The sequence below is a fragment of the Peromyscus maniculatus genome, chromosome 7 (genome assembly GCF_049852395.1).
Source record: "Peromyscus maniculatus bairdii isolate BWxNUB_F1_BW_parent chromosome 7, HU_Pman_BW_mat_3.1, whole genome shotgun sequence".
In the NCBI taxonomy this organism is placed as follows: Eukaryota; Metazoa; Chordata; class Mammalia; order Rodentia; family Cricetidae; genus Peromyscus; species Peromyscus maniculatus.
In genome coordinates this window covers 85,500,385-85,512,804 of record NC_134858.1, presented here as the reverse complement: position 1 = coordinate 85,512,804, position 12,420 = coordinate 85,500,385, and the positions used below count along the sequence as shown (strand labels likewise).

The window sequence follows — 12,420 nt, the reverse complement described above, 5'->3', positions numbered from 1 at the left end:
GACTCTCATCCTGGTTGATTTTTCAGTTATTTGAAATCACCATTCTTGAGCTTTCTCTCCCAGTGTGGCTTGTCTGGGAATGCCCCATAATTCCTGTAACCTTTCTTTTGGTATCAGTATTACCCAAGTCAGAACCCTAACTGGGTAGGGACCAACACTGTTGGGAGCTCTTTCCCTTCTGTTATTCGTTTTTTGAGATGGGGTCTTGTTAGACAGCCCAGCCTGGCCAGGTGCTCACTGTGTAGTCCCGACCACCCTCAAACTCGTGATCCTCCTGCCTCCGCCTTGGGCGAGTGTTGGCATTACAGGTGTGTCCCACCATCCCTGCCTGATTTTTTGACTCTTTATTTTGGTGGGTCAAGCAGGACACGCTGTTTCTTACTTCCCTCTGAGCATTGTGTGGAAAGGAAAGAATCCATTTTTTGTTTAATTCCCTCTTCTGCCTGTGTTTTGTAACAAGACAACTTTGTCTGAAGTAACTGAGGGCTATGATGGCAAAGACCCTTTCTTTTTTTTCTGTTTCCTTCCTTCCTTCCTTCCTTCCTTCCTTCCTTCCTTCCTTCCTTCCTTCCTTCCTTCCTTCCTTTCTTTTCTTTCTTTCTTGGTTTTTCGAGACAGGGTTTCCTTCTGTGTAGCTCTGACTGTCCTGGAACTCACTGTAGACCAAGCTGGCCTCAGACTCACAGAGATCTGCCTGCCTTTGCTTCCTGAGCGTTGGGATTAAAGATGTGTACCACCACTACCACCACCACCACTACCCAACAGCAAAGATCCTTTCTTATGCTTTAAAGCTATCACATTCTTTATAGTATGATCTGTAAAATGATGAGGAGCCAATGTCTGGTGAATGTGTTTCTGGCTGAAAACAAAAATGCAAGTGATCTGGCTTCCCATAGTTACTCAGCAGCTCACATTCTTTCTCAGGTTACTGAAGCTGAGCGTTCATAGCTTCGTTTCTTTTGTTGCAGGCTTCTTTCCTTGACAGTGTAAATACCATGTCAGTTCGCGGCATGTTCACCTCTCCTAGTAGGACCTACATCCAGCTTAAAACCACACATGAGCATGTCAAGGTAATGCTTATGACTTACTTGATAGTTACAACATGATTTGATATTCTTATAATTAGGGTGTGTGTATTAATTAAGTTTCTTTTCTAGGTGGGATCCCCTTTTGAACTGGTGGTTAGTGGCAACAAGCCATTTGAAGAATTAAGCTATATGGTAATAATTTCTTTATTTTAAGGTTTTTATTTATTTATTATTGTGTGTGTGTGAATATGTGTAATGTGTATGGATGAATGCTGTCACATGTATGTCACGGCATGCATATGGAGATCAGAAACAACTTTTGAGAGTCAGTTCTTTCCTTTTACCATGGATTCTGAGGGTCAAACCAAGGTAATGAGACTTGTGTGGCGAGCACATTCTTTTACCTTGCTACCTCGAAGGCTGGTGATTTCTCACAGTTTAAGTTCATGACCTGTTAGAGAACTTCTTAAAGGTTGTTTACCTTATGTCTTCACTAGACTTACTAAATTGTTAAAGATTAGTTTGCTCTTCTTATTGTATAATTGGTTTTCTTTCTTCAACTATATTTACATTTTCATTTAAAATAGATAACTAAATGTTGCACCAAGTATAAGATGTGAATTTCTAGTATATAGACAACATTGATCCATTGTGGAGAATCATGAAATATAAGAAAGAAATAAAACTTGCCATCATGGCCTTGTAGTTTTGCTAATCGAGCCCTCCCATTAGATTTCCGTGTTCCTTTCCATCAAATGGTAGTTTCCAACACAGAGAAATGGTCAGTGCAAGTGAGTGCTATCTCAGAAATGACACTGATTTGACATATCAAATTCAGTGTTGGACTGGAGAGATGGCTCAGAGGTTAAGAATATATGCTGCTTTACAAAAGGCCCGAGTTTAGTGCTAAGCACACACATCGAGCAGCTTACAGCCTCTTATAACTTCAGTTCTGAGGATTTGAGGCATCTGACCTCTGTGGGCACCTGTACAGACCCCCATACAGAAACAGACATAGACACATAATTTAAAAAGTACATTAAAAAATTAATGTAATAGATTACATGAAGAAAAAGCACTTGTCTCAATGAATGCTGGAAAAGTTTTTTCTTTCTTTCTCTTCTTTTCTTTTTCTTTCTTTTTCTTTTTTTTTTTTTTTTTTGGTTTCTTGAGACAGGGTTTCTCTGTGTAGCTTTGAGCCTTTCCTGGAACTTGCTTTGTAGACCAGGCTGACCTCGGACTCACAGAGATCTGCCTGGCTATGCCTCCCGAGTGCTGGGATTAAAGGTGTGCACCACCACCGCCTGGCAGATGCTGGAAAAGTTTTTAACATCTACACTTTTATGTTAAAAGTATTCAATGATATTTTATTGGTGGGAATTTACTCAACTTGACAAAGAACAATAATATTAAAAATTATTGCTGACACTAAAAACATAAGTGGTCAGTGTATGAGGTGCAAGATAGACCATTTACCTTAATTAATTAATACAATGTATAATAGTCATTATACATTGTATGCATTGTATACATGCATTGAAATGTTGCATTGTTTTCCATAAACATGTATGGATATTATGTATCAATTAAAAATTAAAAATGCAAAAAAATTGGGATAAAGATAACATTTGTGAAGGATAACATGATTGTTACTGCAATCTACTGTTTGTTTTAATATTATCATTTTCTTTTTTAAACTATTTTTGTCAACTATCATTTATTGTTCATTGATCCATTGCTGGTCTTAACAAATACAATAATTATTTTTTGTTGAAATTTAACTCCCATCTCAAAATTTATCATATAGATTTTTGCATGTAAAAAGGTTGTGAAGATAATTTAAGAATTTGTATGTATGCTTAGATTATTATAATTATAACTTCAGTTGAAATATGATAATCTTTAGCAAATAATTGCACTCTCTTCTTTTTTTATTTTTAGGTAGTATCAAAGGGACAGTTGGTGGCTGCAGGCAAACAAAATTCCAGAAATTTCTCTTTAACACCAGAAGCTTCCTGGACTCCAAAGGCCTGCATAATCGTGTATTATGTTGCAGATGACGGGGAAATTATAAATGATGTTCTAAAAATCCCTGTTCAGTTTGTTTTTAAAAATAAGGTATGATTTAAGGTGCTGATGTTTAAAACTTCATTTTAGCAAAGTCTGAGAAATGTAATTTTTTAAAAAGTATCTCCATATTGCCTAGAATCTTGTATTACTCTCTGTACTCAGTAGATACGGATTTTCATATCAAGCTCCACAGTTACTGTTTGTCAACTGTGATTCCTGGCTTTAACTTAAATTCATCAAAGTCATTTCCATATTTTTTTCAATAGTTGAGTCAATATTGCTCTGGCCTGGAATGCCAGTGGTGACATAGACTGGCTGTAGTGTTGACCTTGGTGTGATAATGAGGTGGGTGTAGGGAGAGAGCAGGGAGGGCCATTGAAAATGTGTGTGGAAGCAGAGCTGGGTTTTAGATTCTCTCCTTCATCAGCTGGAAGCTAATGAGGACAGACTGTCAGTGATCTGATGCCTTACTTTTGGGGGTCTGTTTGGAGCCTGATCTCCAGTATTGGGGTACTTATCCTGAGTCACCATCTTGTACAGGAGACTGCCTCAGCCCCAGTTCTGACAAAAAACCCAAAGCAATCATCTCACAGACTCGAGAATGAGCCATTGTTCTCAATAAACAGTTCTGCTTTATTTTCCTAAGTGAAAGAATCAATTTCAATGTCATGATTTGTAGAGTATAGCACTCTTAATATTTCCTTTAAAAATTGTGAAAATGTTGAGAAGTAGCATCAATTATTTATACTTTCTTTTTTTAATACTTTCTTTTATTTAAAATAGTTTATATTAAATTTTTGCATGCCAGAGAGTGAGTCTAGGGCCTTGTGCATGCTAGCAAATGTGCTAGTATTGAGCTGTACCCTAGCCTTGAGTAATCTAACTTTCTTCCTTTCCTTCTTTCTTTCCTTCTTTCTTTCTTTCTTTCTTTCTTTCTTTCTTTCTTTCTTTCTTTCTTTCTTTCTTTCTTTCTTTCTTTCTTTCTTTCTTTCTTTCTTTCTTTCTTCCTTCCTTCCTTCCTTCCTTCCTTCCTTCCTTCCTTCCTTCCTTCCTTCCTTCCTTCCTCTCTCTCTCTCTCTCTCTCTCTCTTTCTTTCTTTTTGGTTTTTTGAGACAGGGTTTCTTTCTGTGTAGCTCTGGCTGTCCTGGAATCACTCTGTAACCCAGGCTGGCCTCAAACTCACAGAGATCTGCCTGCTTCTACCTACCTTCCGAGTGCTGGGATTAAAGGCGTGTGCCTCCACCGCCCGGCCTAACTTTCTTTAAGTATAATATAAACTTCTATTTTTTATTTTATGAAAAGTTTTTTTTTTAAAGAAGTAGTAGTATATTTTCTTAGTTTCAGGCAAAAAAAAAATTCACTTTATAATAATCACCTAAAACAAGTGAATTTTAGAAAAGTTATGGAGGCTTAAATCTGGATACACACCTCTATAGACCAGGCATGAAGCCAAGAACAGCATGGAAGATTACCGACAAGGGAAACAGAGCATAGTAAAAGATATTTTTCAAGAAATATTTTTGGACAAATGAAATAGAAAAATTCAATTTCATTTTCAAAGAGAGATTTTCTTTGATTTTTAGATAATGATGATCACGTTTTCAGACTGAAAGGAAAGGCCCCAGTTAGGGGCCATACCCGGGAGGAAGCCAGGCTACAGTTCAGCGACTTAGAGGGAACATCATGGTTGGGCAGCGTAATCAAGGATGCAGTTTGATGTTAGGACCGAGCTAGGTGGCACGGAGGTCCTTAGTAGGAATGGGACTTTCCCTCATGACAGGGTCATGGTCTTTTTGAAGTATAAGTTGGACCATGCTTTGAGGAACATAAAGACGAAGTTCAAGGAGCCATGGAGTCAGAGTAGAGGAGCCTGAGGGCAGTCTGGTCCGACCACTCCCTTTCTGGAAAGAACCTTTTCCACTCACACTGCAGATAGTTCTGTGAGGTCCCAGAGAGCTGTCATTGCGCTCATTTCTAAGTCAAGTTACCAACTTGTAGGGGCCTACAGCAGTTTTCCTCTTTCCTGTCTCTTCCTCTCGAGGGTGCCTCCCCCAGGGATGCTAGATACTGCTGGCCTGCGTTCGGCACCAGCTGAGGACAGAAATGGAACATGGAGACAGAAGGGAAACCCGGGGGAGAGATGAGGGATAATTGGTGCTTATGTCACAGGGAGGCGTTTCATGGGTCACAGACGTGTGGGAACTTAAAAAAATTCCTTCCTTAGAGAAACGTTGTTTATGGTTTTGGAATTATCCCTGGGCCAAGGCAAAGGTAGAATCAATGGTTTTGAGTCATATGAGGAGAAAATGAAATTAGTTAATTTTGCCTCCTCCTTTTCTTAGATAAATCTATTTTGGAGTAAATCTACTGCCAAGCCCTCTGAGAAGGTCTCTCTCAGGATCTCTGTGACAGAGCCCAACTCCGTAGTTGGGATTGTAGCTGTTGACAAAAGTGTGAATTTGATGAATGCCTCACATGATATTACAATGGAAAATGTGAGTTTCGTGGGTTTTTTTTTTTTGGTGAAAATGTATGTTAAAAGAAGAAAATGACTATTGTATTACCTTAAATATTTAAAGGAAATTCATTAGTCCCTCTGGATGTATAAGCTGGGAAACAGAAAAGCCTTCCAAGAAGAAAGTATCTGCATTCCATGTATGTTGGGCAGAAGCACATGTGTAGTTTAAATTTACTTTTCTTTTGGTACCTATTATATTTTTATTACCTTTTGGATCTTAATTTTTGTTCTTATTACTAATACATACATATATATATATATATATATATATAACTAATACTTCCTCTTATGCCTTATGCATATTTACTGTGCTTACTTTAAAATTTTTAAGTTGTTTTAATATTAATTTAAGGTTTTTCTGAGGTCCTAGAATTTGATAATCAGTGTGTTTTCTGAGTACTTGTGAACCCCCATGAGTCGTGTGTGTGTGTGTGTGTGTGTGTGTGTGTGTGTGTGTGTGTGTGTGTGTTTAGAAATTCAACCTAGGACAATGTACCATTCTAGACAAGCCCTCTGCCACTGAGCTACATACTGTGGTTATTTGTTTTATTATTATTATTTCTCTTTTTTATTTTATTTTACAATACCATTCAGTTCTACATATCAGCCACGGGTTCCCCTATTCTCCCCCCTCCCACACCCTCCCCTTACCTCCAGCCTACCCCCCATTCCCACCTCCTCCAGGGCAAATCCTCCCCTGAGGACAGCAATCAACCTGGTAGACTCAGTTCAGGCAGGTCCAGTCCCTTCCTCCCAGACTGAGCCAAGTGTCCCTGCATAAGCTCCAGGTTTCAAACAGCCAACTCATGCAATGAGCACAGGACTTGGTCCCACTGCCTAGTTGCCTCCCAAACTGATCAAGCCAATCAACTGTCTCACCTATTCAGAAGGCCTGATCCAGCTGGGGGCCCCTCAGCCTTTGGTTCATAGTTCATGTGTTTCCATTCATTTGGTTATTTTTTTTCAATAATTGAGTAGAACCGAAATTTATTATAAGCCACAGTTGTCCTAGGGACCTCCATACTATATATATAGCCTCTATGGTTCTATGGGCTGTGGTCTGACTGTTCTTTATTTTATATCTAGAATCCACTTATGAGTGAGTACATACCATGACTGTCTTTCTGGGTTTGGGTTACCTCACTCAGGATGATTTTTTTTTTAGTTGCATCCATTTGCCTGCAAATTTCATGCTTTCATTGTTTTTCTCTGCTGAGTAGTACTCCATTTTGTATATGTACCACATTTTTTCCATCCATCCTTCCGTTGATGGACATCTAGGTTGTTTCCAGGTTCTGGTTATTACAAATAGTGCTGCTATAAACATAGCTGAGCATGTATCTTTATGGTATGAATCAGCATTCCTTGGGTATATGCCCAAGAGTGGGATGGCTGGGTCTTGAGGTAGTTCGATTCCTAATTTTCTGAGAAACCGCCATACTGATTTCCACAGTGGTTGTACAAGTATACATTCCCACCAACAGTGGAGGAGTGTTCCCTTTGCTCCACATCCTCTCCAACATTGGCTGTCATTGGTGTTTTTTATCGTAGCTATTCTGACAGGTGTAAGGTGGTATCTCAGAGTCATTTTGATTTGCATTTCTCTGATGATTAAGGATGCTGAGCATTTCTTTATATGTCTTTCAGCCATTTGTAGTTCTTGTTTTGTGAATTCTCTGTTTAGCTCTTTAGCCCATTTTTTAATTGGACTGTTCAGTATTTTGATGTCTAGTTTCTTGAGTTCTTTATATACTGTGGAGATCAATCCTCTGTCAGATGTGGGGTTGGTGAAGATCTTTTCCCATTCTGTTGGCTGTCTTTTTGTCTTATTGACTGTGTCTTTTGCCCTGCAAAAGCTTCTCAATTTCGAGAGGTCTCATTTATTAATTGTTGTACTCGGGGTCTGTGCTGTTGGTATTTTATTTAGGAAATGGTCTCCGGTGCCAATGTGTTCAAGAGTGCTTCCTACTTTTTTTTTCTATTAAGTTTAGTGTAACTGGATTTATGTACAGGTCTTTGATCCACTTGGACTTGAGTTTTGTGCATGGTGACAGATATGGATCTATTTGTAATCTTTTACATATTGAGATCCAGTTATGCCAGCACCATTTGTTGAAGATACTTTCTTTTTTCCGTTGTATAGTTTTGGCTCCTTTGTCAAAAACCAGGTGTTCATATGTGCATGGATTAATGTCAGGGTCTTTAATTCCATTCCATTGGTCCGTATGTCGGTTTTTATACTTATTATTATTTTTTGAGACAGATTCTTCCTATGTGACACAGACTGTTCTCAAACTCATGAGTCTCCCATGCCAGCCTCCCAGGTTACAAGCATGTGTGACCATGGCTTTCCTATGCTTATTTTAGGTTCTAGAATTGGCCTTTGCTATAATTTTGCATCACATGATGTGTGCCTCATTGGATTCCTTTACAGTAGGTCTAGTTGATCTGTGACTGCTATGATACTGTCTACTGGGGAAGGCTGAGCATCAGGTATATTAGGACACAGGCCTGCACCTTGAGGCCTTATCCCATAGCCTGAATCAGAAGATGCCTCCCTGAAGCTCTGTCTGGATCAGAGAGTTAGGAAGCAGTTTGTGCTGACCTGTAGCTCACAGTCTATGGTTCCTGGCTATCGTATGATGCTACTCCTTGGGAGATGTGAACAGGCATCACTCCCTCCACATAGGGAACTGATGGAGAGGCAGAGTAAGGATACTGCCAAAGTCCAAGAGGTAAGCTGATTAATTTATTAGGTTTATTATAGAAGCAGAACGACTCAAAGACAACTGCATCACCAAAGTCCACCATAGCATGGGTGATGGCTAGAAGCCTGCAGATAGCTCAGTAGGTAGCTCAGTTGATGTGAACCTCTTCCAGGCAACTCAGCTGGTCTCTGTTTCTTCCAGGCAGCTTTGATGGTCTGCCTCTTTCGGCAGCTTGGCTGGTCTCCGAGTCTTCTAAGTATCTAGTTGTCTCTATTGCTTACGTGTACTTGGGGAAGGGAGGGTCCTAGTGACTCTGCTCAGTTTCAGGGACTTTCTGAGACCTTTGGGTTGCTTTCTTCCTGAGCTTAGCGAACACCTAATGCTAGATGGAATGTTTGTTTCACTCCCTCTGTAGAATAGTCTATGCTACCTCAGAGAGCTCTCCTACAAGATGGAGGTTTGATCTTAGCAAGTTCCTGCACAACATTGGCTCCTCCCTGCATCTAGTCACGAAGCTATGGAGAACTAAACCATGTGATATGAAGCATCCTACCATCTCCAAAAGCCGGAGAAGTCATGCCTTACCCTTTCTCTAGTGATTAGGAGTATTTGGACCAGGGATGAGGGCTGCTTTCTAAGGAAGCCTCCCCTCTACATCCCCATCTCCCTCATGGGGGCAAGCTCTCTTATTCTCCCCATCTCTCTCCCATTCTCACTTTATTTATCTATTTATTTTTGAGACAGGGTCTCTTTATGTGGCCCTGGCTGTCCTGGAACTCACTGTGTACACCAGGTTGGCTCGGAACACACAGAGCTCCGCCTAGCTCTGCCTCCTGAATGCTGGGATTAAAGGTTCATGCCACCATGCCAGACTCTCATTCTCAAGCTCAATGAAGCTACTTTCCAGGCTTTAAAGCTAAGCCTCTCCTTGCCTTTAAGGCCCTATCATGTTAAATATCTCCATATATTGCCTTGTTTCTGTCTAATGCTCTTCTTTTCTCCTTGAGGCCGACCATGGCCTTGAGGACATTTCCCTACAACAAACATCATCCCTGAAGGGAATTTATGGGTCAGTTTTCTTTCATGGCTTGACCACTGAGGCCTCCTTTTATTTCTTTTTAAAGACCTCCTAATTTGTATTGTAAATCCTGGGGGTTTAAAAAGGAGGAGATGGAGACTTAGGAACTGGAAAATTACCCTGGATCCTCAAGGTTTTCTGCCATCTTTTATTAAGTTTACCCATAAGCATTTGAGGAAAAACCCGGCACGGAGTCTCCAGAGGTTACAACCCACCAGCTGTGAGAAGCTGGAGGAGAGTGGAGAAAGTGTGGGTGCTTGAGGACTGTGTTTCTCTCACTTTCTCACATCCAAAGGGTAGAGAAGTGCTGAACAGGAGTCCTCAGGGTACCTGCAAGATGCTGCTGCTGCTGCTGCTGCTGCTGCTGCTTTCACAAGGAAGTACCCGAGGCTGCTCCACATACCCAAACAAGAACAGAAACTTAAGGCCTGTCTTCCAGTCCGCAGTCTGCTGGCTTCTGCTCTTGCTGTCTTCTGCCCAGTGTCAACCCACACACTTCCACCGTCAACTCAAGATAGCCTCCGTTTTCCATTAAAAACAAAACTTTCTACTCATCCAGGTTTCCTGTTTGCTTCTGTTCTTTCTCCAGAGTTGGCTCTGGAGTGGAGTGTAAGGAGCCTGTGATCGATGATAGCTTGCCTTTGTGTTAAATTTGCATGAGTTGTCCTGACTTCCCTGAATGCATTAAGGATGTTTAAATGTATGGGATCTTCTGGGCATGATTTCCGTACAAAGCTTGGGCAATGCTCTTTTCCTGGGGCAGGGCGAAAGGGAGGTTTCCTGAGGTAGGTGCTGCCGGGTGAAGGCTTCGTCTGTTCACACCTGAGCAGGCGTAGAAGGGGATCCTCGTGTGAGCCAGCGATGCGGTCCTGAAGCCTTCTCTCCTTTCATGTCTGGCTCTGGCTCCGACTCCGTTGTCTGTCGTCGGGCTGAGGCCACTTGCCGGCTTGTTGTGGATAAAGCGTTTCTGTTTGATCTCTTGGTGATTTTCTCTTTGATGTCTGTCCCAGCATTGCGTGTGCACTGTCCATGCAGGGAGGTTGTTGCTCGCATAGCAGAATGCAGCAGCATGGTTGTGAGTGTTTCACTTTGTGACAGAAAGTCAGTTTTTTTTTTTTTTTAAAGAGGTTATTTTTATGGTTTTTATTTCCGTGTATGTGTGCATGTGCCCGTGTGAATGTATACTTTACGTGTATGTGACTGAGAAGGCTGAAAGAGGGCATTGGATCCCCTCTAACTGGAGCAATAGGTGGTTGTGAGTTTCCTGATGCAAATGCTAGGAACCGAACTCAGGTTGTTGTAAGGGTAGCAATTGCTTTTAGCCACTGAGCCGTCCCTCCAGCTCCTAGGAAGCCTTTGTTAACTTTGGTTTCTTCATGCCTTTTAATCCTGCCTTTGTCTCATTTGTGTGTATAATGATAACACCAATAAGAGAGAAGTATCAGACATTACCTAAAAGCACATAACACATGAGGCTTTTTTCTCTAGTAAAATACATACAAAATTGCCACTATTAGCATGTGAGTCTACACAAGTTTTCTGTTGCTCTCCCCGTAGACTCTAGCTATTAAGCAACAATTCCCTACCCCCCGCAACCCCTGCGCCTAGCTTCTATTAATCTCTATCTACTTCTTATAATTTGCCTAGTCTAGATATGTTACGTTAATGGAATTCCATCGCCTTTGACTTTTTGCTTGGTTTAGTTCACTCAACACAGGGTGTTTTCATGACTTAGCTATGCTGTAGCATGCCCCATCAGAGTGCTTTTCATTGTATCGCTGTCTAGTATTCCATTAAATGTGTGTGCTACATTTTGTCTAGTCCTCTACTGATGGGCACGTGAACTTCCAGCTTTTGGCTTTTGTGAATGCTGCTGCCGTGAACACTGGCAGGGAAGTACCCCCAAATTTTTGCTTAGTTCTTTTGAGTATATATCTAGGTGTAGAATTTCTGGGTCAGATTCCATGTTTACTCTTTTGAGGAAAACATCCTGCTTTACCCATTCTTCTAGCAGTGTCCTTAGAAACAATTGTATTACTAAAGTGATGCATGCAACTATCTCATTATTGAAAAGAAACTGTGTGTGTGTGTGTGTGTGTGTGTGTGTGTGTGTGTGTGTGTGTTGTTTTGTTTTGTTTTTTGAGACAGGGTTTCTCTGTGTAGCTTTGCACCTTTCCTGGAACTCACTTTGTAGATCAGGCTGGCCTCGAACTCACAGAGATCCGCCTGCCTCTGCCTCTTGAGTGCTGGGACTAAAGGCGTGCGCCACCACCGCCCAGCGAAAAGAAACTCTTATTGGCACTATTCTAATGCTTTTGTTACCAATGAGGCTGATTATTTTTCTGTGTATTAATAACTTACATTCACTCTTTCATGAATTTAAGTGAATGACTTCTTACAGAATTTGTGTCAACACCCCCCCCCCCCCCACATTAGCCTGTTTGTCTCTGTTAAAAGCTTGGATACATTTTAATGCTGACCTCTACGTGTTGATCATGCCAATCGGTGACATTTCAGTTCCTCCTAGGAAAGCCTCGTCTACATTTATAAGGAACTCTGTATTGCTGAACAGAGTAAACATAGTTTTAAATAAGAAATGTAATTGTGGTTGATTGAATGATGAACAATCATTTATATATTTATGGTACCTTGATTTGTGCCATTTTCAAGTTCAGTGAGCATGAGGACTGTAGACTGAGTTACTTCCAAGGAATGAGCGGAGGGCAAGAGAGACTGATATGAGCCAACTCACTCTGTGTCTTTTCTTTGTGCAGGTAGTCCATGAACTGGAACTTTATAACACAGGCTATTATCTAGGCATGTTCATGAATTCCTTTGCTGTCTTTCAGGTATGGATAGTTGGCCAAACAATCTGAAAAGATGTTAGTGTCTTCTTATTTTTAGGTTTTAAAATTAATTAATTAATTAGTTAAAAAAAGATTTATGTATGAGTGCTCTATCTGTATGTACGCTTTTATGCCAGAAGCAGGCATCAAGTCCCACTAGAGATGGTTGTGA

The 12,420-nt window shown here is 40.7% G+C and overlaps 1 protein-coding gene across 2 annotated transcripts in view; it reads left to right on the top strand.

The window, feature by feature from the left end:
• Cd109 (CD109 molecule) overlaps window positions 1–12,420 on the top strand; it is a 108,937-nt gene that overhangs the window by 52,089 nt on the left and 44,428 nt on the right. For both annotated transcript variants that reach the window (XM_076576790.1, XM_076576791.1), the window contains exons 12-16: window positions 969–1,070; window positions 1,158–1,220; window positions 2,970–3,146; window positions 5,441–5,593; window positions 12,177–12,251. In XM_076576790.1, the coding sequence (XP_076432905.1) occupies window positions 969–1,070; window positions 1,158–1,220; window positions 2,970–3,146; window positions 5,441–5,593; window positions 12,177–12,251 (570 nt within the window). The remainder of the gene's footprint in view (window positions 1–968; window positions 1,071–1,157; window positions 1,221–2,969; window positions 3,147–5,440; window positions 5,594–12,176; window positions 12,252–12,420) is intronic.